A 27,963-nucleotide genomic window follows, 5' to 3' on the forward strand; every position below is an offset into this window, starting at 1 on the left:
TATCGATTTACACGTTGTAATTGTCTTTTTGGCCCATGGAAGTCATAGCTGTCCTATCAAAAATTAAATAGAAAGCATCCAAACCACGCAAACTTTATTGTGTAACTAACATAATGTTGTGTGTTTACTCATTAATCATAGTACTATTATAAGTTTCTAACGATAGCTTAGTTATACTTATCTTCGAAAGGATTAAAACTAGTCATCATATTACTCCCTCCGTCCCACTTTAGGAGTCCCGGTTAGGATAAACTAATAAAAATACTTACAAAGTAAGTAAAAAAGTATTAAAAATGAGTCTCAACATCCACTACAATATTTATTTATTACAAATCCAAACACTTTCTTAAAACATGTGTCCGACTCAACCGAGACTCCTAAAGCGGGACGGAGGGAGTACTACATAGCATTATATAGTTCTACCGCCTTTCATTTGGATTCTGTCTCGTGATATTATCGTTGGCAAATAACATTAATACTCATATCGCTGTAAAGATAATTGAAGTCACTATACAAGTCATATGCGTCACTTCATATAACCAAAATCATGATTATTGTATCGTGTTGTTAGAGTGAATGACGAATTGTGAGCTAAATTTAACTGACTCAACAATATGCATGGACTGAACCTGAAAAATGACTGACCCAATAATATATTGTATCAAAGCTTTAAATTTGGACTAAATCGATAAAAAGACTAGTCCAATCCAATTAGAAAAATAACTATAACAATGTATAACATCAATGTAGAAAAAGAACTGAATCACTATATAAGTCTCATGAGCCATTAATTATAACACATAAAGCCTTTCTAATAAATTAAAATAATTTGTTTGATTCAATATCAAATTTGATAGGTAAGTTATGTCTTAATTATATGGAATGATGATCATTAAAAGTGTGGAAATACCAATGTACTACGCACCAATAATGATATGGCTATATAAAGATTATTTTTGGGAAGGACAGTAAGTTTTTTTTGGATGGACATGAATCTATGAGCTTGCGTTGGGACAATGTATTATATTGCTAGGCTTTTAGTGTATGATTTTAATAGGAAGGCTAGTGCTCATCGTTTGGTGTAACGTTTGCAAAGGTTGATGAACAAATACGAATATTTTCACATGATTAGTATGGCAATATAATTAATATAAATAACTTTCTTTCATAAAGCTAGCAAAACAGAGATGGATGCAATAGCATGGCAAAGCAATCACAAATGAAAAGAGAAATAGTAACAAATTGAAAGATAAAACTGATCAAAAGAGATGAGTAGAATAACTATAAAAAGTTGGAATCCATTCTTCCCTCCATCAACAAAATGTTGATCTTGCTAATTAAGACTTTATAAAAGGATAGAATGACTAATTTCTAACCGATGGAATGGAATTGCAGAGTATAGGGATAATGATAAGTGGTTTCTCAACCATATTGATAACCCCATTTAGTATTTTAGTTACCTAATTAGTACAATGATTATCTTATAACTAAATATTCTGATCTCAAAATTCACAAACAGTCTTCAACCCGTAAATCATATATTCCCTCTGTTCCTTGTTAATATAGGTATTTTTTTCGGCATGGAATTTAAAAATAGTGGGTTAAATGGATGGTGAATAAAGTAAGAGATATGGAAAGAGAATAAAATAAAAGAGATAGTTACTTTTTGCCAAAAATAAAAATGACTCAATCATCTTATAATTTCTTAAAATAGAAAAACGACTCTATTAACATGAAACGAAGGGAGTACCTACTAATATGAAGTTTTTTCGATTTATCAAATAAAATGTTATAATTCAACTTAACGATTACTATTTTTATTATGAACTACACCAAATATGGTAATTAAGATTGACACAAATTTATTTCCAATTCGAATTGTTTTGAATAAGCAGTTGTCTAAGATAGGTTCAAGATTGGGCCCATTAGTATTGGGCTAGTGGGTCGAGCCCAATCTTGATTAAACAGGAACGCTAATATTGTTCGTGGCCCACAACACAAAGAACTAAATACAGTATGATAATCTGATTTAATAAAATTTCATGTTGGCATTATATCTCCAAATTAATTAAAAGCCTCTATAAGACAACACCAGATTCTAAAATATTGTGGCATGTTTAGTTATCTTAAAATTATGTAATATAAGTAATTAAATATTTGTAAATCTATGGCGTGGTGCAACAATATTTTTACTACTAGTAAGGACCAAGGAGTATTACTTTCTTCAGAGTAAACAACTGACAGTCTGACTTATATCTGTAAATTCCAAAATATTAATTAATGAATTAGGATGCAGTTTGTTCTTAAATTGTGTAAACAAAGTGATGTTGCTCTTTCCTCTTCATACAAATGAGTGGGAGTAAATTATGTAGTATGGAATTTTCATTTTTGTTCATGTGTGAATCTGTGATCATGTGAACATAAAGTTGTGAAGAATTTATTTTTGGAAACAAAATAGTGCAAATGTGGAATTGAATGTTGAAGAGGTTATGTCGTGTACAAGCTAATCCAGAATAAATCTCTGCAAATGTTAAGACTTTTAGTACTCTAACGTTTGAACCTTTGATGTTTGAATATTTTTTTTCTCACTCACGTTTCTTTATTAAAACATGTGCATGAATTCGCATATAATCCTAAGTAGTAAGTGTTGGAAAGAGTGTTGGAAAGAGATTCGGAACATCTACAAAATCAAGGAGAAGATCACGCATTGAATGAGAAGATTACGGAGTATCTCTACCGCATAATTAGGAAGATGTAATTGAGTTAATATCTTACCTTGTATAGTGATATTCTAGCCTATATATCCTGTACTAAACCATGTGAATAATTAAGCAATAATATTATCGATTTCTACATGGCATCCGAGCAGGTTTGGCTCAGAAAAACATCATCATAGCCCTAGCCCCAAATACACAATTCTCGACCGAAACGGCGAGAATCAACCAGATTCAATATGACCGATGAAAACAAAGATGGGATTGAACCAATTGCCGAAAAAATCAGATCAAGCAAAAGCGTTACCGTGGCCTTCAAGCTTAATGGATCGAATTACTCACTGTGGGCACGCCTAATGAAGGTAGCTGATGTGTAATTTTCGAGCTTTTATATTAATGGATTTAGAACACACAAGTTTAATAAAATAGCTCTAATATTACAATCTATCTGCAAGAGTACAGAGTCGATTGTAGTATTTCGAGTGTCGAACCACAGGGAGACGTAGGTTATTTAACGAGAATTGACAAGATTAATAAACTAAATTTACAAACTAAAGTGCGAAAATGGAGAAACTCAAGAGATTGAAAACGTCGCTCCTAATATGCTCCAGATGTGAATTAACTTAACGGACCAATTAACCTAAGGATTAAAGATTAATCTAATGAAAGTTGTAATAAACTCGTTCATTCTACTCACACTGAACATGTTCGTAGATGCTTGAATTTAACCTTGCTGAACACTAAGATCAAATTCATACTCATCAGATTATCACTCCTACAGACGCATAGTAAGCTCTAACCCAACTTCTAAGTTCCAACATACATGATTCATTTACAAAATCAATTGAACATTCCTACAAACGCATAGTAAATGTCCAACAATTATTGTAACGACATGTAAATTAACTTATCCAATATTCATACGCTGAACACGATACGAATCTTAAACTCTTTATCTACGTTTCCACCTTTTAACCAAGTTAAAGAGACATTGGCTAAAAGACAAGACTGAATCATAAATTAGGCCGGAATTATAATTCAACGTAAAAAGCACCGTAGAAAAGATCATAGAATAATATTAATCCATAGAATCCTAAAGTAATTCACATCTTTCACAAATTAGGAGCAACGGAAGAGTTTAGTTACACATCCACAACCAAAAGAGAAGAACCATAGAACTCAATGTGTAGATGGTAGTAAATCTCCTCCGAGATGATGAAGATTGGATCTCCCTTCTTTCCTCTTCTCTTCTTCTTTCCAAACCCTCGCTGACTCTCCTTTTGGGCCTTAAATAATCTCCAATTAAACTTCTCTCAACTCCTATGAAAACTGCCGCGTATGTGCTCCCTCAATTGCCCAATTTCATCATCTTTTGTTCCCCTCTCACTCCAGTACCGCCCCTTTTCCCTTTTTTTATTCATCCACTGACGCAAGAAACTGCTGACATGCACTTAAAATTGATCCACCCGGCCGGGTGGGAATTTAACCCCACATATTCACCCGGCCCGGTGCCTCATTTTGTGAGCTTTCTGGACTCCCGCCGCCATTTGCACAACCTTTTCACCATCCGAGCTTCATTCCTCTTCCTACACCATAAACATACTTTTGCAAGCATCAAATTATATAAATTGTAAAGTTAGGGGAATAAAAATGTACAATTTGATTCGCATTAGTAGCCATTGGCGGTAGGGGAGTCTACCATCACATCACGGGTATCCCGACTCCACCAAAACCGGGAGAGAAGGGATACACCGATTGGGAGGAGATAGACTTAATAGTCTTCTCATGGATCATCGACAACATGGAGACGCATATCATAGCCGACTTTGCGCATCATCAGACGGCGAAGTCCCTGTGGGATACGCTCGCCGTGACCTTCGCAAGCTCAGCCGATTCGTACCTGATTTACGACCTGCGAGAGAAAGCAAGCAGAGTCATCCAGGGAGACTCAAGTTTAGAAGCCTATTGGAGTAAACTCCATGGATTATGGATGGATATCGACCGATGCCTACACAAAACAGTTGATTGCTGCGATAAAGGAGTCTCACAATATCGAAGCATCAAGTCAGAATAGAGATTATTCAAATTCCTCACCGGACTACACGAGAGATACGATTGGGTTAGACGCGAAATCCTCAAGGAGGATCCATATCCCTCAGTCGATGAAGCGTACGGGTGGGTGAAACGGGAGGCAGCTCGATTGAAAATCATGTCACCGGCGTCCGAATCGCCCACCGTTGCTACTGGAAACGACTCATCATCGGGAGTAGGGTTTGGCTTTGGAGCCAGAGAACACCGCCAGCCACAACCCCAACACCGCAGCCAACCACCGCCACCACGACCGAACACCAGCCGCCGGGGAAACTCTAAACCAGACAAATCGAAGCTTTGGTGCTCCCACTGTGGAATGCAAAAACACACCAAAGACACATGCTTCCAATTGATCGGATATCCCGACTGGTGGGAAGAGGAGAAGGCGGCAAAGGTGAAAATGGTGATTGGAGACGGTGGACGAAATCGCGATGGAACAGGGGTGGAAGGGAACCGAGAAACGGTGCTAGCCCAGGAACGGAAGCCCGAAGCCGGCGGTCTCCAGACCGGCGGAGGGCGACGTGGCGACGGCGGAGGAGGGAGGACGACCGAGGCAATGGTGGCCTCGCTAAAAATGGAAGGCGGCTCGGACGAAGGAGGTAAAGGGTTGGGGAAGATTAAACCCAACCCTAACTCTAAGTTGCTATTGAATCCTCATAATTTCCATAAATTGCAATTAAGTTCCCGAATTATGCCTGTGTCCCAAATTAAACCCCAGACTAAGAAAGCCTTAAAAAATGACCCCCATACTAGGAGATTTCTCGAATCTGACCCCATATTGTGTAAAATTTCGTTTTCTCCCCTAGAAACCTTGTCATATGCTTTTGAGGCCCGGGATTGTGATGAATTTGATGATACAAGGTGGATTTTCGACTATGGGGCCACTGATACCATGACCTATGATAAAAGGGATTTTGTGAAATTTTATAAAACCCATAAGTCGCATATCCAAACAGCCAATGGGGGGTTAACTCCAGTTGAAGGAGCAGGGACTATAGAAATATTCCCTAATGTGCAGATTACGAATTGTGTCTATGTGCCGAACTTATCTCAGAAATTAATGTCAATTAGTCATGTGACTAAAGAATTGAACTGTACCTTGTTGATGCAACCAAACTTTTGCCTCTTACAGGAAATCCGGACGGGGAAGATTATTGGACGTGGCACTGAACGCCGTGGACTCTACTTTGTAGATGAAATCGCTCGACACGATGGTACGACGATGCTTGCTCATGGACCCACCACTCAGGAGACTTGGCTCTGGCACCGAAGAATGGGTCACACTTCTCCGGGTTATCTGAAATCTTTATTTCCTAAACTTTTTGTTCCTAAAGACTTTTCTTGTGAATCGTGTGTTTTGGCCAAGAGCCACCGTAATTCCTTTAAACCCAATGATACACGTGTTGAGACTGTTTTCTCTTTAATACATTCTGATGTGTGGGGACCAGCACCTATTGGTACTAGTTCAGGGTTTAAATACTTTGTGATATTTGTTGATGATTGCAGTAGGGCTACATGGGTGTATTTTTATAAAACATAAGTCAGAGGTGGTTGAAAAATTTGTTTTATTCTATAAAATGGTCCAAACCCAATTTCAAACAACCATTAAAATCCTACAGTCGGATAACGGGGGAAGGGGAGAATTCGTGAATAATTCGATGTCTCAGTTTTTTAAGGCTAATGGGTTAATCCACCAAACTTCATGCCCTCACACACTAGAACAAAATGGGGTAGCAGAGAAGAAGAATAGGATCATCCTTGAAATGACTCGAGCACTTTTTTTTTATTCCAAAGTCCCACCAATTTTTTGGCCTGAAGCAGTTGCTACTTCTATTTACCTTCTTAACCGTCTTCCCACAAAAACACTACATCGAAAAACACCCTTGGACCATCTGGCTACCTTAACACAAATCCCTGCAGCCCTATCCCTTTCCCCCAAAATTTTCGGTTGCACTGTCTACGTACACGTCCCAAAACAAGAAAGAACCAAATTTTCTCTGTGCGCAATTAAGTGTGTATTTATGGGGTATGGGATCACTCAGAAGGGCTATCGATGCTATGACCCTAAAACTAAGAAAATTATCACTACCATGAATTGCAACTTCCTCGAAACAGAATTCTTTTACCACCTTGGGACTCAGGGGGAGAGTGAGAGACATGGGGAGACCCAAGAAAGCAACTCCCTTCGGTGGCATGTGCCAAGTCACTTTGATATGGGACCACCAGAGCAAGTTGGTACCATCCATGAGTCGAATTTGCCTACAGAAACGAGCCCTTCAGCGCTTCCGCCGCGCCCCTCTGATCCAACCGTACCGGAATCCGATGTAATCTCTGGCACACCTTCTGAGGATACGACTATTATTTCTAACCCCCCTGATACAGAGGAAGATACCACCATTGATCAAGACACAGGACAGTATGTACTTCCGCCGCGCAGTACAAGGGGAGTCCCTCCCAAAAGATATTCACCAGAGAGGATATGAAAAAGAAGTAGATACTCAATAGCAAGCTTTGCTGAAGCTAATATCTCCAAAATGGCGAGGGCATTCCAGACTGCACTATACGAGGAGGAGATACCTAGAACGTTTGAAGAAGCCATGAAAATCAAACATTGGAAGGAAGCGATGCTAGTTGAGATGAAGGCCTTGCAGAGAAATCACACATGGGAGATCAGTTCCCTACCCGAAGGGAAGCATACCGTAGGGTGCAGATGGGTCTTCACCATCAAGAGGAGACCAGATGGAAGTATTGAACGGTATAAAGCTCGACTGGTGGCGAAAGGATACACTCAAACTCAAGGTATTGACTATTCTGAGACTTTCTCTCCAGTTGCAAAAATGAACACTTTAAGAGTACTTCTATCTATAGCGGCAAATAAAGACTGGCCTCTCCATCAGTATGATGTCACTAACGCTTTCCTTCATGGAGAATTGAAAGACCCGATTTACATGGAAGCTCCACCAGGTTTTTCAGAGGAGTTCGGGCGAGAGAAGGTATGTAAGTTGAACAAAACCCTATACGGGTTAAAACAATCCACAAGAGCATGGTTCGGGAGATTCACAGAAGTAATGAAGAAATATGGGTATCAACAAAGCAGCTCTGATCACACCCTCTTCATCAAACGAGAAGGCGAGAAAATCACTTGTTTGATAATTTATGTGGATGATATGATTATCACTGGAGATGATGACGCCGAGATAGAGCGACTAAAGGGACATCTTGCAGCGGAATTTGAAATGAAGAATCTGGATGACCTCAAGTACTTTCTCGGGATCGAAGTACTTAGGTCTGGAAAAGGGATCTTTATCAGTCAACGCAAGTATATACTGGACCTCTTGGCAGAGATAGGAATGTTGGACTGTAGGCCAGCAGACACTCCTATAGTTCAGAATCATGGGCTTCAAATCACAAAAGGAGCGAACCCTACTGATCGGGGAAGATACCAGAGACTCGTTGGGAAACTCATCTACTTATCCCATACGAGACCAGACATTGCCTATGCGGTAGGAGTCCTCAGTCAATTTATGCACAGTCCTCAAGAATAACATTGGGAAGCAGCGCTTAGGGTGGTACGATACTTGAAAGGAACTGCCGACATGGAGTGCTATTTCAAAAAAATGGGCACCTAGACATCCACGGATATACTGATGCAGACTGGGCAGGGAACCTGATGGACAGACCACTGGAGGATACTTCACCTTTGTTGGTGGGAACTTGGTAACTTGGAGAAGTAAAAAGCAGAAGGTCGTGACACTCTCAAGTGCCGAAGCTGAGTTCCGAGGTATTCGAAGTGGCATGACCGAAATACTGTGGCTTAGAAGGTTGATGAGAGAATTGGACTTGGAGTCACAAAAGACTTGCAAGTTGTTATGCGATAATAAAGCTGCAATCAGCATTTCAGAGAATCCAGTGCAGCATGACAGAACGAAACACGTCGAACTTGATCGACATTTCATAAAGGAAAACCTCAAAGAGAAGATAGTAGAGATCCCATATGTGAAATCTGAAGATCAACTAGCAGACATCTTGACTAAGGCTGTCTCCGCAAAGAATTTCCAAGAAGTACTGGGCAAGTTAAGTTTTGGAGATCCCGTCACTTAACTTGAGGGGGAGTGTTGGAAAGAGTGTTGGAAAGAGATCCGGAACATCTACAAAATCAAGGAGAAGATCACGCATTGAATGAGAAGATTACGGAGTATCTCTACCGCATAATTAGGAAGATTTAATTGAGTTAATATCTTACCTTGTATAGTGATATTCTAGCCTATATATCCTGTATTATACCATGTGAATAATTAAGCAATAATATTACCGATTTCTACAGTAAGTACAAACCACAAATGCAGAAACTCGAGTGCAGCTTGACCGTCATAATTATAAATTAATTAATTAATTAATTAACAGATTTAACAGAGATTATTCATTCTTAATTTAAGTTTATTACAGCTATACTTTAATTAGAAAGGATTTAACATTATTAAATTATGTAATTCAAAATCTATGAAATTGCCGTCTTAGTCAACAATTGACCTACATAAGAATCAATTCCAAAACACCTAGGTACGTACTACGTTGTTTGAAATTTATCGCAATTGAATTGCCTAACATTTCAAAAGAGTTTGTAGAATTGAATCAAATGAAATTTTTGAAAAAGAAATGTCATATAATACTGTACTTAATAGTAACGACCACGCGTAATTTGGAAAATTAATGGAAATTTTCTACTGCAACAAAGTCCCCAATTCACACGCTATAAATGAATGTCAACTAGCATAAAAAGCAATAAAAGGATTATAATAACATTTAATCAAATTTTCAATTTTGACCTGATATTTCAAATTTTGTATTGTCGTGATTAAAAAGAAAACTAATGCAGTTCCAGTAGATGACGTCGACACCATCGAAAACATCAACGGTGTCGAAATAACCTGATTTAATTTAAATGGAAAAATAGTGTTTTTCCTAGATTAAATTTAATTTACTACTTGTCGTTTTATTTACTCGAGCTCTTATGATTTCCTAACTACGTATAAATAGCGAGTTTTACTATTTTAGTTTGATCACAATAATATATTTCAAATTCAAGATGCCAGAGTTTTCGCATTTTCACTATCAATTCAGTCATTCTTATGGTACGTTTGCATAAAAAATACTTTGACGATTCATGCGAAAATTAAATCTCGAAAATGAAGTATGTTGTAAGATTATTTAATTTCTGAGTTTCATAACATCAACGCAATTCCTTAGGTCTGACTTGACTTTCCTTCTGGCAACAAGGAAAATGGAGGTACATTTAATTCCAGTCAACAAACATGTTCAAAATTCTTCATGCTTATCTCTATATAAAAAGATGAAACCCCTCCACCTAATTGCATGCATTCTACAAAGAAATTTACGTGATTAATTTCTTTAATCCTTTTGCACTATAGATTAATTCATTACACCAAATCCCAGATTAATGGCCTCTGCTACACTTCAAAATTCCGTACCTAACCAGCCGGAGCTCGTTTTCCGGCCGTCTCCCAACTTCTCCCCGAGCATATGGGGCGACCTCTTCACTTCAGTTTCCATCCACCACAATGATCAGGTACAATATTTTTCCTATTTTATTATAGTTTTAATCAAAAATAGTTGATACCATGCATGCAAATTTCTTGCCTAATTAATCATAATTATTGATGACAGATTATTCACGGTGAGGAAATTGAGGAATTGAAGATGAGAGTGAGGAAGATGATCGTTGCTACGGAGACAAGCATGACGGAGAAGTTGAACTTGATTGATAGTGTCGAACGTCTTGGGATTTCATACCACTTTGAAAAGGAAATTGAAGAGCAAATTCAGATTTTTCACAATTCATATTTGGAAATAATGGAAAGTGATGATTTGCACTTTGTAGCTCTGTGTTTTAGATTGCTTAGACAACATGGCTGCAACATTTCCACTGGTAATTAAATAATTAAAATTGGTCATATTTAAATAGTGCAATTTTGCATGCGTTATTGACTAACTTTATATTATTATGGATGCATAGGTATTTTTGAAAAATTTAGAGGAAATGGTGGAAAATTCAAGAAATTTGATGATGAGGGAATGTTGAGCCTATATGAAGCTGCAAATGTGAGGACACACGGTGAGGATGTTCTCGAGGAGGCGCTCGTGTTCGTGAAGGCTCATCTCGAGTCCGTTGCTCCGTTTCTGAGGTCTCCTCTCAAGGAACAAGTTGACCACGCCTTGGAGCAGTGCCTGCACCGGGGCGTGCCAAGGGTGGAGGCTCGACGTTACATATCTCTATATGAAAAGCTCGAATCGAGGAACGATGCTTTGTTGAAGCTGGCTAAATTGGACTTCAATTTGCTACAAATGTTGCATAGACAAGAACTTGGTGAATTGTCGAGGTATGTTTATAAATATGTGTGTGTGTAGTTTATTAATTATTAGAGTGATTTTGTCTTTATTAATAATGTGTTTGATTGTAGGTGGTGGAAAGATTTGGATCTTGTTTCGAAGCTTCCCTATGCAAGAGATAGAATGGTGGAGTGCTATTTTTGGACATTGGGAGTGTATTTTGAGCCTCATTATTCTGGAGCTAGAATTATGTTGGCCAAGACCATTGCCATGATTTCAGTCATTGATGACACATATGATTCATATGGTACCATTGATGAGCTTCAAATGTTCACTGATGCTGTACAAAGGTATATATACATACCCCATAATTAATCTATAAAGTGGGGATATTTCCAAATAAATTAAATAAGACAGAAAATTTCGCTACTATCCCATCCGCCTCCTTACTGCGAAATATGTGATGATGTGTCAGCCGATTTTAAACACGTCACCCATCACATACACATGTATCACCCTAATGAAGTGAGTTAACACTTCCACATCATCGCATATTAGCTGGAAATGAGGCGGATAGGATAATTGCAAAGATTTCACCTTTTATGAATTTTCTAATTTTGGAAAGTGTTGGACTGACCAGAATTTGACATCTTTTATAATTTATTTTGCAATTTTACCTATAGTTAATATATTTATTCTTAAATATTTAGTTAAATATATTTGTTTCGTTGTGTTTATTGTATAATCAGGTGGGATATGAAAGAAATAGAGAGAATACCAGACTACATGAAGATAACCTACAAAGCTCTTTTAGAGCTCTATGATCAATACGAGCAAGAACTAAAGCTACAAGGAAGATCATTCGCGGTTAATTATGCAAAAGCCACAGTACGAATCAATTCATCATCCCTATACTAAAAAAATCAAATTTTTATGATAATATAGTAGTAATGAAGAAAATGTGACATTGGAAACAGATGCAAGAGATTGTAAGAAGCTACAACATAGAGGCAAAGTGGTTCATCGAAGGCTACATGCCTCCATTTAGTGAATACATGGCCAACGGCTTCATCACAAGCACCTACTACTTGCTCGCCACCACATCCTTCCTCGGCATGGCCTCTGCAACCAACGAGGCCTTCAACTGGCTCATCAAGAAGCCGCACATTCAAGTTGCCAACGCCACCATATGTAGAGTTGTTGATGACGTCGCAACTTATGAGGTACACCAAATACTCTACCTGATCAGTCCACAAAAAATAGTCCTATTTTTTTCATTTTTCGACCATCAACCAATATTAATTAGTGTCTATCTATTTATAGTATTTTTTTTAATCTCATTTTATTTTACATTAAAACTCGTGCCGTGGACTGCTAATAATGTGGGGAATGGTTGGTTAGATTGAGAAGAAAAGAGGGCAAAGCGCGACGGGGATGGAGTGCTACATGAAGGATAATGGGGTGAGTGAGGGAGAGGCGATGGAGGAGTTGAAGAAGATGGGAGAGGATGCATGGAAGGATATGAATGGGGAGATATGGATGGAGAAAGCAGTTTCGATGGAGATTTTGAAGAGGATTGTGAATCTATCTCGATTGATCGATGTTGTTTACAAGAATAATGAAGATGGATATACTCACCCTGAGAAAGTGTTGAAGCCTATCATTAATGCATTGCTAGTCGACTCATTGCATTGATATTCATATTGGGATATACTAGCAAACGTTTGATTCGTCACGAATTTTTTTATTGTGGTTATAATGACTAAGGCTTTCATTTAATTTATGTATTCAGTAAGTAGACTTGCATATGTTGTATTCACTGAAACTCTCAATATTTTCTAATTTTCATTTCCTCTTAAGAGTGGCTCATAAGGGATCGCGACCATGTATATATAAAAATCGTGGTGCCAAATAACAAAATTTGAGTATAAATAGTTAATAATATATAAAAATGAAAATAATCATCACCCTATCAAATGTTATTTGAAAGACAACTCACAAATATCTCAATGCAATATCTCATAAAATTTGCATTCGTTCAAAACTTTAGGCATAATCCAGTGTAATTCAAAAATTGAGTTATTGTCTAAAACAACTAAACCATTTTGAAAAGAGCTAAATTAGAGCAAGTTTGCTTGAAATTGTTCGTTTCCAAAAAGATAGTTAAGTTGCAAAATTATAAAAGGTCGATAGTTCATATTAGGGCCTAGGGGTGGGTAGGTACGGTATACCTTACCGAAACCAACATACCGTATACCTTACCGTAAAATCGGTATGTGAAAAAGTCATACCTTTACCTTACCAATATTTTCGGTATGCCTTATTTTCGGTATGACGAATTTCCATACCTATACCGTACCTCATATCGGTATACCGTACTTTTGCGGTATACCTTACTTTCAACATCAATGAAAATAGATAATTTGAGTTTTTAGTATTATTTATATTTTATACTTTAAAAACATATATTAAATATATTTTATTCATAATTATATTTGTATTTCACAATAGATTTTATAATTTAAAAATATATAAAATTATATTTATATATAATTAATGTTCATATTTTACGGTATATACCTTAATTTACGATATATACCGAATTTTGGTATGCAGCGGTATACCGCGGTATATGAAAATTCATACCGTTACCTTACCGAAATCTTTCGGTAAGGTATCATACCGCACCGAAAATTACGGTATACCAAAAATTCAGTATTTTCGGTACAATAACTCCTGTATTTCGATATTTTTCCCCGACCCTAGTTCATATACTTATTTTAATTTACTATAAATAACAAGTCATGTAAATTTGCCAAGTAGTCATGTAGATGATAGTATAGGTAATTCACATAAACTATAATTTAATCTGAATTGTTTGTGAAATGAATAATAAAAGAATTATAAAATTCACGTCTTTAGATTAAAATAAAGTTTCAGAAGAAAAACTAATTTATATATTTTCAACATGTATAGATTGTTGATTTTACATAAATTTTGGCACAACTACGTCAAGAAAAAAATAATTATGGAGTATATATTAACTTATTATTATTACAAATTTATATATCATACTATTGCCAAACTATATATAATCGACCCTCAATTCTTATACTCGCTCAAGACAGGATCATACGGTTGAGCAATCAACCGAAGGCTACTCTTTCTTGATACAGCAATGCCGTCGACCTCGGTCATATCCAGATCATCGTGGCTCATTCCCGGAGGAAGCTCCCAATCGAAGTGATAGAGCAGCTGCGCCAGAACGAACTCCACGTTGGTTATGCCAAATGTCATCCCGGGGCAGATCCTCATCCCTGACCCAAATGGGATGTAGTCGAAGTGACTCCCCAAGTAATCAATCGGATTTTCCTCGAACCTCTCTGGCTCGAAGCTCTCTGCATCGCCCCAATACTTCGGATCTCTCCCAATCGACCAAATGTTGACAATCACGTTGGCGTTGAGAGGTATGTCGTATCCGTCTACCTCAAACCCCACCCTGCACGCTCTCGGGATTAAAGAAACCGGAGGGTGCAGCCTAAGCGTCTCGTTTATGACCATCTTAGAAGCTCTCTGCAACGTGCCAATACTTCGGATCTCTCCCAATCGACCAAATGTTGACAATCACGTTGGCGCTGAGAGGTATGTCGTATCCGTCTACCTCAAACCCCACCCTGCACGCTCTCGGGATTAAAGAAACCGGAGGGTGCAGCCTAAGCGTCTCGTTTATGACCATCTTAGAAGCTCTCTGCAACGTGCCAATACTTCGGATCTCTCCCAATCGACCAAATGTTGACAATCACGTTGGCGCTGAGAGGTATGTCGTATCCGTCTACCTCAAACCCCACCCTGCACGCTCTCGGGATTAAAGAAACCGGAGGGTGCAGCCTAAGCGTCTCGTTTATGACCATCTTGAGGTACTTGAGCGTTCAGATTTCAGACTCCTTGATCTCTTCCTTTCCTCTGAAAGCCTGCCTTATCTCGTCTTGTGCTTTTGCCATCGAGCGTGGGTTCTTCATTAGCTCTGCCATGGCCCAGTCGACTGTTGACGATGAAGATTCTGTCCCAGCAGCAAACATATCCTGCAAAGTGCAAACGTAACGAAAGCTGTTTTAAAGCGTGGAATAAACATTTTGGAGATGGTGATGGCGAAAGATACTCACGAAGATAACAGATTTGATGCTGTCGTTGGTTATGGGTAAGTTGAGTTCACCACTTTCCTTCAACCGCAAAAGAACATCAACCAAATCTTCCGTACCTAGCTCCCCGTACCCCATCTTGGTCGAAGCAAGATTCCTTTCGTGCTCATTGATTACATCGTCCAGAATCTCGTCCAGTTTCCTCCGTAGCTTAAGCAGCTCGAATTTATTCCAAGTAAGGAAATCGAATAGTTTAAACGAAGGAAACAGATCAGCCAGGTCAAAGTGTCCTGCCAAGCAGAGCGCTTTCTTGATCAACTTAATAGCCGCAGCTCTATCCATGGATGCATTCCCGAACGCAGCTCCGCATGTCATGGAATTCATGAACAAGAAAATTTTCTCTGTCAGGTCAAATGGTGCCCCGCGAGTTGACTGAATCGACCTGATGAGAAGTGAAGCCTCATCCTTCCTGATGTACTCGAACGAATGAACATTCTTCGCGCTAAGCAGCTCCAAAATGCATATCTTGCGCATCTGCTTCCAGTAATCGCCGTAGGGGCTAAACACAATGTCACTATAGTTGTACCACATTATCTGCGTAGCCACGCTTTTCGGCCTATCTGCACATGCAGGGTCATGAGCTTTGAGCACCATCTTTGCAGCCTCGGCTGAAGACACGATGACTGTAGTAACTTCACTGAACTTGAGGTGCATTAGCGGCCCGTACTTGCTCGCCAGATTCCTCAGAGGGTGGTGATGCGGGAGCGGTCCTATGATGTGGTGCAGGTGTCCAATCACAGGCAGCTTCGGCGGGCCTGGTGGTAGCCTCAGCCTCTTGGTAGGTTTCACTTTCTTCCTTCCCTCGATTATCCAGGAAAAGAGTCCAAAAGAAAGAAGAAAAGCGAGGAAACTGAACGCAAACTGAACTACTGTTTCCATTTCAGGCCGAACAATAGAGAGACAATATAGCGGAGTCTTGCTGTTGCGTGAAGTCTGTTCTGAAAGATTAGCTTTTGAATTCTCTGGTGTTGAGTTTGTGTACCTTCTGTTTTCTATTAGCTTGGAAATCTGTTTCTCTTGCTTTGAGTTTGAGTCGGAGAACGGGCAGCAACACGCAACCAGTGTTATCGGATATCTGCAACGTTGAGTTACATTAGATCTCGGAGATAAAGATGGCCTATGGATCAAGATCATAGAATGCAACATGGAGTAATACACTTTACAGAATTTTTTCTATGTTTCTGTAGCTTGTTAGCATTGTTATAGTTCTTGTATGCTAAATTATTAATTATTGAAAGTCAAATTTTTGGGATTAGGCTTAGGCAAAGCTAGCATGCCTACTTCAACTACAAACTTAGATAACACATTAATGTTAGGACGGAAAATGTGCATATTCATTAAATACTAACATTATATAGATATAGAGAAGAACATCATTGTTTAACAAAGCAAAAAAATTCAATGAAATAAATATATAAGTGATTAATAATATCAAAGTCATGAGATTGGTTACCTCCCAATGTAGGCAATGAAAACCTTGCACCAATTAAAGCCGATCTTCTCGCCTTACTCTGCTTTCTCCATTGTTCTACAACGCAGAGAACATCTGCAGCAACGTCACATAGCCCGACCGTAGAAGAACTCCCGGTGGGATGTTTTCTTCTTAAGCTTATCATTCAGGAGAATGTCGAAAGTGGTATCATCAGTGGCAAGACCACTATCAAGCATTTCATCATGCAACCGAAAGCCTCTTGGAAATTACCTTCCTTGAAGTTTCGCCCAATAAGTGTATTATAAATAAGCGCATTAGGAGTGACGCTCTTACTGAGCATCTCGTCAAGGACCTTACGAGCATTTTCCAACTGTCCTTTATTGCAAAGACCATGTATTAAAACAGAGTACGTGATGACATCAGGCATGATGTTCTTTGCAAGCATCTTCTGGTAGAAAACTGTTGCAAGCTCTATATTTCCAACTTTCAACAGCCCATCCATCAAAGTGGTGTATGTTTTCAAATCACACCGAGTCCCTTCGCTCCTCATTCTTTTATACAAGTTAAGCGCTGAGTCCATATCATATAGGTTTCTGAAACCACCAATCATGGTGTTGTAAACAGCGGTCGTTGGAGATAAACCAGCTTCTATAAGTTCATCAAAAAGTTGAGATGCACATTTCATGTCGTTTCTCTTGCAAAAAGCATCGATCAGAGCATTATATGCAGTTACATCCATTGTAATTTTTTTGGCACGCATCTCATTCCACACGTTTAGCACAAGATCCAGAGTCTGTCCTCTACAAAATCCATCAATCAGAGTGGTGTAGGTAACAACATTGGGCACAAGTCCGGCTCTACACATCTCATCATAGACAGCTAAGGCTGAGTCAATAGCACCTTCCTTGATAAAGCCATTAATAAGGCAATTATAAGTCATGCAACCAGGCTTGAAACCCATCGACACATACTTTTCCATCGACTCTTTTGCTACAGCGGTTTGGCCAGCTTTGCATAACCCATTGATGACCGTATGGAACGTGACATTAGTTGGAACAATCCCCGAGTTTATCATAAGGTCAAACAGTCCAATGGCCTTTCCAGTTTCACCCTTTCGGAAATGCCCATCAATCAATATACTATACGTAACTACATTTGGTTTTAAGTTCTTTACAGCCACTTCAGAAAGTAAGTTCAATGCAACATCAATATTCCCTTTTCTGCAGTTCCCAAGAATCATATTATTGTAGGAAACAACCGTTGGTTCAACCCCCCGATCAATCATCTTATTCCACATCTCGTATGCATCATCTAATCTACCATTTCCACAGAACCAGGATAGCATATCATTGTAAGTGAAAATATTTGCTACGCAATCCTTCACAGCAACATCAAATATTCCCATCGCCTCATCTAGCAATTCAATTCGCAAATAACCTCTAATTATAGAATTCACAGTGTATACAGTTGGTTGTATACCTGCAGATTTCATACTATGGTATAACTCTTTTGCCTTCTCCATATTCCCATGAACACAGCATCCTTCTATGGTGACCGCGTAGGTGACCTTATTTGGAGCAAGTCCGTCTTCAACTATCTTATCAAACAACGCCAACGAGCTATTCAGATCACCCTGCTGATAATATCCCTTGATCAAGCTAGTCGCAACCACCAAATTCAACGAATGTCCACTGTTAATCATCTCGTCCTTCAGCCTCAACGCCTCTGTCATATTCCTTTGCTTAACACAAGTACAAATTGCAAGTGTAAAGGTACCCTCCGGTGGAACCCAACCCCTATCCTTCATCTCACTCAACAAGCCAACAGCAACATGGCTTTCCAGCTTCATACAAGCAGCACGAACTGCACTAGCATATACACAAGGTTAGATCTTAATCCCACTGTTCTTCGCCTCCAAAAAGTACTTCTCCGCCTCTTCCACCCTACCATCTCTCAGACTTGCACACATCATCATGTATACGGTATCACAATCATAACTAATACCCTTCAAAACTACGTCCTTAAACAAGCAGCGAGCATTGTCAATCATATTCGCCCTTATCAAACATTTCAAGAAATTATTCAAAATAATATGACAAGGCAATATCCTACGCGAAATTAATGCATAGAAACAATCTTCCGCATCCTTGTATCTCTGTGCTCTGACATATCCATTCAAGAAATAATCAAAAAGCCGCGGCTTTAACCAAAAACCATATCTTTCTGCACAATCAATCAAACAATCGACAGCCACAACACAGGAAGGGGAAGAATCATGGCATACATAATTATTAATCAAGCTCCGAGCTGCATTGTGATAATTAGGGAATCTTACAAGAATGTGAAGCAGCACGAAAAACGAGTCCCCAGCTTGGAAGCCGCGCTGTTTTCCGGCCCAGTTGGCGTAGTCAAGAGCTCTCTGAGGAGAAAATCGCGTATATAGGCCACTTGACCTTTAAAATAACGCAAATGTACCCATTTTGTTATCAATTCCATTTATGGGAAAAACGCCGATGAAGTTGGCGTGTTTATAAGTAAAAACGCCAGTGAGATTGGCGTGTCTATACTGTAAAACGCCAACATAGTTGGCGTTTTACAATGGCACCGTATCTTGCTCGTATTTTTAACCAAAATACTTAAATTTGAACACGCCAATCTTGATGGCGTCTTTACTAAATAAAACGCCAAGGTCATTGGCGTGTTTAACGTAAAAAACGCCAACCTGATCGGCGTCTTTACTAAAAGACGCCAACACCATTGACGTCTTTGTTCAGAAGCATATACTAGCAGCAGACAGTCGCGAAAAATTAACACCACAGACCCACTTCGCGATTTTTTCTAGCAGCGGCCAAATCCTTCGCAAATTCGTCCGTGTCTTTGTGATTTCGCCCTCCATTCATCAATCGGTGCTAGTTTTCCCCAAATTCGTCCAATTTATTCGGTTAGTATGCTTATCTTTTACATTATTAGAGTAATTGTTGGATACTTAGCTAGGGTTTGTAATGTGTTGCGATTTGAGTTGAAATATTGTGCATATGGATTATTTGTATGACGTTAGTGTTGATTATTATGTTGGATTGTTTGGGTTAAGTGAATTTGTGTATAAATTTGATTATAAACCAAAATCGTAGGGTTTGATAGCTTAAAAATTGGGCAAATTGATTTGGTTTATGTGGGTTTTGGTTAATGTCTTTTTTTAGTTTGAAATGTTAATTTTGTGTACATTGTTAGGTTGAAATTGAAATTGTTAGGTTGGTTAAACTAAAATTGGGTAAGTTGAATTGGATGAAAATTGATGTATATTGTTTATTTGAACTGTTACTTTTGTGTAGGTGAATTGTGTTATGATGTTGAAGTTGTGTATTGTGAATTGTTTGATATAGGTGTTCCATTTTGTGATATTGTATTAAATTGTTTGTAATTATTGAATTTGTTTAGGTTTGTTTGTTGTTTAATTTGGAATATGAATGTTGTGTAGGTGATTTATGGCATCTTCTTCAACTTCTCGTCGTCGGCTCTTATGTGGTCCTGAGGACCCCTCCGTATTATATCTGCAGAGACAACACGTCTCTAATAACATATGGGCAGGAGTGCCATCGGAAGACGTACGGTGTAGAAGATACGAAGGAATCATATGGGATGTTCCCATAAATCCTCGTGTTTTGGCGGTTATAGATGAGATGGGGTTCGGCGGGATGTTGAGGTGTGGTCAACCGAAAGACATTGACCACCATCTTATCACCGCTTTGATTGAACGTTGGAGGCCAGAGACTCACACGTTTCACTTTCCAGTCGGTGAAGCGACTGTGAGCTTAGAGGACGTGGAGGTCTTATGGGGCCTCAAAACTGACGGTGAGCCTCTGACGGGTTACATCCCCACTAAGGATGTCAACTATTGGAAGGATGTTTGTTTGGATTTTCTTGGCTTTATTCCAGATGCAGTTGATCTAAAAGAATTGAACTGGAAGCAGACAAGCTTATCAAATCAACTGCGGATTGAGTTGAGTGATGACCACGAGCAATACATGTACAATCAACGTGCTCGTGTGTATTGTCTGCTGTTACTGGGTGGTCTACTGATCCCGAACGCTACCGGTAATAAAATTCCCTTCTTCTACCTTCAGTTTTTCATGGATATAGAACAATGTGCTAGCTATAGCTGGGGAGGTGCGACTCTTGCCTGCTTGTACCACAATCTATGTGAAGCTGCACTTGGTAAGAGGACCGATGTCGGGGGAGCTCTTACATTGTTACAGCTGTGGGCTTGGGAAAGAATCCCAATTATTAGACCGCAGATGCTGAACCCCACGCCCGTAGACTACTTACCATGTGCAGTCGCGTAAGTTGTCCACTAATTACTCTTTTAAGCATAATTTTTATTGATTTTTGTGTTGTTCGCTCATAATTTAATTTTTGTAGATGGACTGGTCGGGCCTCTTATGTAAAAGCACCGGGGCATTGCATTGAAACTTTCAGAGATCAGTTCTCAACAATGCATGCCAATCAGGTAATTTACGTAAACTAAATTGTTGCTAGTGTGTTGTTTTGATTGAACTTGTTTTGATTAAATAAGTTTCATATTTAGTTTATTTGGAGGCCGTATGAATCGCGAAATCTGCCGGATGTTTGTGTTGCCGGTCGTCCTATATGGACGTCGATGACAACACTAATCTGCTGGAATATGGTTGAGCCACACATGCCAACTTTGTATGGTTTCCTCATCAACAATGGCATATGCAATAGGCAAACATTTCTTATTAGCATCAAATCCAACGGCAATAAGAATTTTACCTCGATATCGTCCACGTAGATGAGTTCCATCAACGGTTTAAAACTGGTTTGCATAGTTGAAAAGCCTCCACAGCTGGACCAAAAGCCCAAAATACGTACTTGAAAACCTTGTTCATACCGTTGCTTAATCTTTCATCATGTAACCATTCGACAATTGTGCCAGGATTTTGTCTTTGCAACTCATTCAAATAACCTGGTAAAACTTTGAAATTCCACGCCCACGAACCATACACAAGCTCAATAGCTGTCCTCCGAGCATACCATGCTTTCTTGTAACTAACTTTCACATGAAATCTATTTTCAATATCCGCGACAATTGCTTTTACCTTGTAGCAAGGATCGTTTTCTATCTGATGTCGAACACTCAACGCTATCATACCCGACGAAAGATTAGCGTGCCCATTATAATTACGATCCCCCATGCAAGTATGAGCAGTGCTAAACACTCTAATTTGCCAGTGTTCATCATGCTTCCTCAATGTTGCTCGGCACTCCCACAAACATGGCGGTAAGGACTTATCTTTCGGATTTCCTTGTGGCCACTTACAAACTGCATGCCATCTCTTTCCTTTACTTTCAACAACTGTATATTGTCGGATTTTTTCCAAATGCCAAAAAGTCACAGCTGACTTCAATTCCAATTTGGTTTTAAATTTAGTATGCAAACCGACATTGCTCGGATCTTTTTCACTCCAATAATGCACATTGAGATCATCAGACTCAAAGTTTTTTGGATCAAAACTATCATATGGACCTAGTAAGGTGCGAAAATAGTTCATACCAGGCTGTGGGAACTGTGGAACTACTCTTTCTCGTACTGCTCTTCCTCCAATTGATGTTTCGCCAACCACTGTTTCTCCAACCGGAATGGATGTACTTGGAGCAACAAATTGGTCCTCATCCGACGAAGCACCATCTGAATCTGTACTATCCGGATCGACATCTTCAGAATCATAAGGTGATTGTGGATCAAGAAAGTCGGCTTTATCAAGACCAATTATGTCCTCAACCACAGCTGGGTTGTCACTGTCCCCTAAATGCACGCCTCCAATATCAAAATCTTGTGTTGTATCGAAGCATGGTTCTTGGCCTCTCGTAGACGTACCAACATCAAAATCTTGTGTTGCAGCGAAATATGGTTCTCGGCCTCTCGTAGACGTACCAACATCATTACTCATGAGATGATGACTATGTTGTTGAGTAATTGACGAATACTCAACATACAATTCAATTTGACCTCCTGTAGTCATACTCTCACTAAACATTAGTGGCATGTATACTTCTTCTAGTAAAATACCTATATACGTGATTGAAGATCCATAGAATATATGACGTTTCCATACTATTTGAAGTTTGTTTTCAAATATGTTTATCCCCATTCTTTCACAAATTGTTTCCACAAGCTTTTCGTAGGAAATACTTTCATCCAACATAATCAATCCTTTTGCAAAAGGAGGATCATATGAAATAACTGTTCCGGGAATTATATTTCCACCCCAATATAAATGGACACACCACGTCATACTATCTGCATTAATGTCAAACACAAATATTGGTCAAAAATATTTCTTTACAGTACACTACAATATATACTATCATAACAACCTATCAAATATGAGTAAAAAATTAGATATACTACAACATATAATACCATAACAATTGGTCAAAATATTTCTATTAATTACAATACAATTTATAATACTATAACAATCCATCAAATAATTATTTAAATTACACTACAATATATACTATCATAATAATCCATCAAATATTGGTAGACTAATATTTGGAAGAATGAGTTAAAAATTAGATATACTAACCGATTGCGAGTACTAATATTTGGAAGAAATGAGCGAAAATAGAAATCTACACGCTTCAATCCACCACCGGGTTAACCCGACCAAGGCAAGCGTTTTCGCGTTTTTCAGCTTTGGGAAGGTTTTTCGCGTTTTGGGGAGGGAGGAAATGTGATTAGGGTCTGCGATTTTGGGGGAGATCTGAGATATATGGTTCAACCGAAAAACGCCGACCAGGTTGGCGTTTTTAACGTCAAACACGCCAATGAAGTTGGCGTTTTATTAAGTGAATACGCCATCACGATTGGCGTCTTAAAATTTAAGTATTTTGGTTAAAAATACGAGCAGAATACGGTGCCATTGTAAAACGCCAACTATGTTGGCGTTTTACAGTATAGACACGCCAATCTCAATGGCGTTTTTACTTATAAACACGCCAACTTCATCGGCGTTTTTCCCATAAATGGAATTGATAACAAAATGAGTACATTTGCGTTATTTTAAAGGCCAAGTGGCCTATATACGCGATTTCCTCTGTAATTCTCATTCAATTCATTAATAATCAACTTTTTATCTACACAACTCTCAATTGTAGACATTTTGTAATTAATAAAAAAATAATATTTTTTCCACAGACGGTCACTGCTGCTGCGAATGGGTTATAAGGGCATCTTTCAATGTGGACAGAATCAATGCATCTTTACACAATTACTATATGGTTTAACACGAGAGCTGAGAGGGTGTGGTATTTTAATAACTCAAAACAATTCTTTGTTTCTAACTTTATTCTGCAAGTTACTAAGAGCTCCGAGATTACTAACACCACAATGAGTTAAAACTCCCTCGCTTGGAAGAACTCTGCCCCGCCCCGAGCTCAATTGTTTGTTTGGTTTATCTTGCAAGACATGCTTAAAAATAAAGATAGACTGATCAGATGAGGGAATACCACGAATTGAGGGTGATAGGTGTATTTTTTGCAAAGAAGAGCCAAAGACGTTGGAGCACATCTTTTTTAATTGTAGAATCTTAAGTGGTATGTGATACTTGTGTTGTGATCAATGGAAACTATGCATGTGCTTGCCTAAAACCCAATGATGGAAAATAACAAATAAAATAAAAGGTGAAAAAAAAACTGCGCTACATTAGGAATTGCTTTATCAGCTTTGTTAATTTGTATTTTACTGCTTGAATCAAACTATAATCATCGAATAGATTAATTCCACTCGAGATTTATTATTATAAGATGCACAAATTTCTGGATAGCATTGAGATTTGTTTGATTAGTGTTGCATTGAAATTTATTAGTCATGTAAACAAAGTTGAGGTTTAATTTTGTTGAATATTCACTTTTGCATTTAATATTGAAACAGCCTTGCCATTTTTTTCAATTGACTACCTCATGTTGATAACTTGATATCGTATTTTTCTCTTCTGATTGGGAAAACTGCTTACAATTATTTGTTTGTGTGGTAATTGTAACTTGTAATAAGTTGTTTGCTTTTGCCTCTTTCACGGTTACATCATTAATTGAGATTAACTGACTTAAGCACTTACAAATTTTGCTTTTTTATTATATCTCCATCTTTGATTTATGTGGAATTTAATCTGTTATTGTTGTAGATTTGTAGTTGCTAAATAGTAATATTTCACCCAAAAATTATTGACTTTAAGAAATGTTATAGCAGAACAATTATGGTTTTATTTTACGTTATATTTGGACTTTTAATATTTTAAACATTGAATACTATGTTTATTATATGCTTAATCTTTATAAATATATGATCGTTAAATTTAAAAATATACCTGATAATGCTCATTGCTCCCTCCGTCCCTACATAATTGTCCACTTTGGTTCCGACACTGATTTTAAGAAATGTAAAGGAAAATAGGTTGAAAAGGTTAGTGTAATATGAGTCCCACTTTTATATATATTAGTTTTATAATAAAATGTGAGTGGAATGAGTTGGTGGAATTTGAGGTCCACTTACCATTTATAGTAAAAAGTGAAAATTGACAATTGATGAGGGACGGACGGAAATGACAAAAGTGAACAATTAAATTAATGGTGGACGGAGGGAGTATTAGTTTTTGTCTGATTATCCTACTCGGCTAGTCCGAAACAAGAATGTTCATGATTAAAGTTGTGAGTTTTTAACCTGATAAAATTACAATCTAATTAGCTCAAAATTTCAGTAGTGCTGATCTAATTGACATTTCAAGTAATTTTCCTTGGCGATGGCAATAACATCTCCATCCACAAACAATAAATTCCCTCGACTTGAACTATTTTGTGAAATATATCTCGCATTGCGGATGAGCTGATGACGCATTATGGCCCCAATGTAAGCCAATAAAACCAATCAAACCCGACAACGGAAGTGACACTTGCACCGTGAAAGAGAAATAGTAGTTGATACTTACATGTAGCCGATAACATTGGGCAAGAATGATTGAAATGGTTATGCAAGGGCATTCGCGAAAAATTGGGTGACGAATATGATGGGATACGAACTAAACAACTAAACAATAATTGCGAGCCCAATAGCAGTGACGGCCCATCAGCCCAAAACCCAAGAAAGAGTATCAGTTCGGCACAACCAAAGAGTTCGGTCACAGCCTATAGCTCGGTAGTATCAGTTCGGCACAACCAAAGAGTTCGGTCACAGCCTATAGCTCGGTAAAAGCCGACCAATCGAGCTCAACTCTCAGATCGGCAAAAGCTGATCGGCAAAGTTCAGCAGTTCGGTCTCAGTATTCGACCGAACAAGGAGATAGTGGACCCATGCAGGATCTCCACGACCTCCATTACACCCACGATCTATTTAGTGGTATTAAGCAGTTATCAACCCCACTACCAGGGCTGCAAACCACGATCTTAGTTCGAATGTATAAATAGAACTTAGATCAGATAGACAGGTTAAGCTCTCTAGATCCTGAATCTTATAGCAAATCAGTATTGTAATCTGTAAGCGAGACCAAGCAATACAAATTTGCCCTCTATTCTTCCCGTGGAAGTAGATTTACCTCAGTAAATCGAACCACGTAATTCTGATTGTTGTGATCTTCATTTATTACTTGCATTTATTCCCATCAAAAATTCGCCACATCATCACTGGCGCCGTCTGTGGGAATCGACAGAAAACCAAAACTGTGATAAAAGCGAGTTTTTGATCCTCTTCCACCAAAAAATGCATACCAGATCACATAATACCCATACTTCCGTCCGTGATGAACGTGAGGAAGCTAGTCCAGCCCGTAGGTCTGGAAAACAGCCTCGGGAGAAATCTGCCTCCAGTTCTCACGGTGAAAGAACAAACCACTCAAAAAGTCATCGCACCGAGCCTCCCCAGCAGCTCGCTTTGAATGAGGCTGTCAAGTTGTTCTTGGCTGAGAAGCAGGATGAGTTCTTAACATTCCTGCAAAAGAGCCAGAAGCCGGAGAAGAAAACGGCGGATTCTCCCTCCCCCTCCAGACATGAAAGTCACTACCGCAGTAGTGTCGTATCTTCCAGGAGAAAGAATCCTCACCACCGATATGTTCCTTCTCCTCCTTGTTACCGAAATCACAGGAGAACTCCATCTCCACCATACCGTAGAGATGTCGGATTCGCTATGTATGGAGCGCTGAAGACTCCATTTTCGGATGATATCACCAGAACTCCGTTGCCACAGAATTACCGAACTCCGTCAGTGACTTATGACGGGTTAGTGGATCCTCATGATTTCCTGGGACGCTATCAGTATAATATGGCGAACCAAGGTCTCAATGAGGTTCATATGTGTAAGCTGTTTCCCGAGCTGCTCATCGGGAACGCAAGAAGGTGGTTTGATAGCCTCCCTCAAGGCAGCATTAGATCTTACAGAGATCTAATGGATGCTTTTCATAGGAGGTTCTTCCAGAAAGCGGAAGCCCGAATTACTTCGGCTCAGCTGCTTTCTATACGTCAAGGTCGCGATGAAAAGATTAGCGACTTCATGACAAGATTCCACAAGGAATGCCTACAAGTAGATGATCTCAATGATCTACTTGTCATTTCGGCATTCCAAAATGGAATTCTGCCAGGAGCTCTTTACAGAAAGCTCGTTGAATGCAGTCCGCAAACAGCTCAAGAGATGTGGGACATTGCGGACCAGTTTTCTCGTGCCGATGAGGCAGACCGTCGAAAACGGTCTTTAGACAGCTCCTCCAGAAACCTGTTAGACTTGCCACAATGTCAATGTCAATAAAAAAGTTAAAAAAAGGGAAATTCAACGAAATAATCAAGAATATAGATCCAAAGCGTAAAAAAGAGTCAAAATTTGTTAAAACCCCCAAAAGCTACTACTCAACATTGATCAATTTAGCATTTGAAAGCAAAGAACATGAAACCCTAAAATTAGAAAACCACTGACCTTTTTCCTCAAAATTAAAGCCAATTCTGGAGGTGAGAAGTTGTGATCAGGTGAAATTGATCCCTGAATTTTATCACTTCTTCCAAAACACAACTCTGATTTCACTAGGGTTTGTTTCCTTCTCTTTGAATAATGTATGATACCAAAAATTTGTATCTCTTGTTCTTGGTGAAAATTTAGTTTCAGCTAAAAAATTGATTT

General features: G+C 38.7%; 4 protein-coding genes and 1 pseudogene across 4 annotated transcripts in view; 1 reads left to right on the plus strand and 4 right to left on the minus strand.

Moving 5' to 3' along the window:
• Positions 1–27,963, minus strand: part of LOC121781830 — a 32,268-nt gene extending 4,305 nt beyond the window's left edge. Inside the window, exon 1 of the mRNA XM_042179531.1 lies at positions 27,763–27,963. The gene's annotated coding sequence lies outside the window, so the exon portion shown is untranslated. The remainder of the gene's footprint in view (positions 1–27,762) is intronic.
• LOC121781655 (vetispiradiene synthase 2-like) lies at positions 10,264–12,848 on the plus strand. The gene is made up of 7 exons (XM_042179372.1): positions 10,264–10,392; positions 10,491–10,752; positions 10,840–11,203; positions 11,285–11,503; positions 11,903–12,041; positions 12,131–12,376; positions 12,555–12,848. The coding sequence occupies exons 1-7, from the start codon at positions 10,264–10,266 to the stop codon at positions 12,846–12,848; spliced, it is 1,653 nt and encodes a 550-aa protein (XP_042035306.1).
• Positions 14,092–17,018, minus strand: LOC121781831 (annotated as a pseudogene).
• Positions 16,969–18,650, minus strand: LOC121781657 (pentatricopeptide repeat-containing protein At3g54980, mitochondrial-like). Its single transcript, XM_042179373.1, has one exon. It carries the CDS (start codon positions 18,631–18,633, stop codon positions 16,969–16,971), a length of 1,665 nt encoding a protein of 554 aa, XP_042035307.1. The 5' UTR covers positions 18,634–18,650.
• On the minus strand, positions 18,650–19,542 carry LOC121781658 (pentatricopeptide repeat-containing protein At2g39230, mitochondrial-like). Its single transcript, XM_042179374.1, has 2 exons — positions 19,421–19,542; positions 18,650–19,237 (listed from the first exon to the last, which is right to left on the minus strand). Exons 1-2 carry the CDS (start codon positions 19,540–19,542, stop codon positions 18,670–18,672), a joined length of 690 nt encoding a protein of 229 aa, XP_042035308.1. The 3' UTR covers positions 18,650–18,669.

The sequence above is a fragment of the Salvia splendens genome, chromosome 20 (genome assembly GCF_004379255.2).
Source record: "Salvia splendens isolate huo1 chromosome 20, SspV2, whole genome shotgun sequence".
NCBI classification, from domain to species: Eukaryota; Viridiplantae; Streptophyta; class Magnoliopsida; order Lamiales; family Lamiaceae; genus Salvia; species Salvia splendens.

Bases quoted from the DNA above. Each gene is read 5' to 3' on its own strand.
- LOC121781655 (XM_042179372.1), top strand. From the start codon at position 10,264: ATGGCCTCTGCTACACTTCAAAATTCCGTACCTAACCAGCCGGAGCTC. The intron at 11,204-11,284 runs GTATGTTTATAA...GTTTGATTGTAG, and splicing joins GAACTTGGTGAATTGTCGAG to GTGGTGGAAAGATTTGGATC. The intron at 12,377-12,554 runs GTACACCAAATA...ATGGTTGGTTAG, and splicing joins ATGACGTCGCAACTTATGAG to ATTGAGAAGAAAAGAGGGCA.
- LOC121781658 (XM_042179374.1), bottom strand. From the start codon at position 19,542: ATGGTGTTGGCGTCTTTTAGTAAAGACGCCGATCAGGTTGGCGTTTTT. The intron at 19,238-19,420 runs GTATTTTGGTTA...GTTATTTTAAAG, and splicing joins ATTGGCGTGTTCAAATTTAA to GTCAAGTGGCCTATATACGC.
- LOC121781657 (XM_042179373.1), bottom strand. From the start codon at position 18,633: ATGAAGCTGGAAAGCCATGTTGCTGTTGGCTTGTTGAGTGAGATGAAG.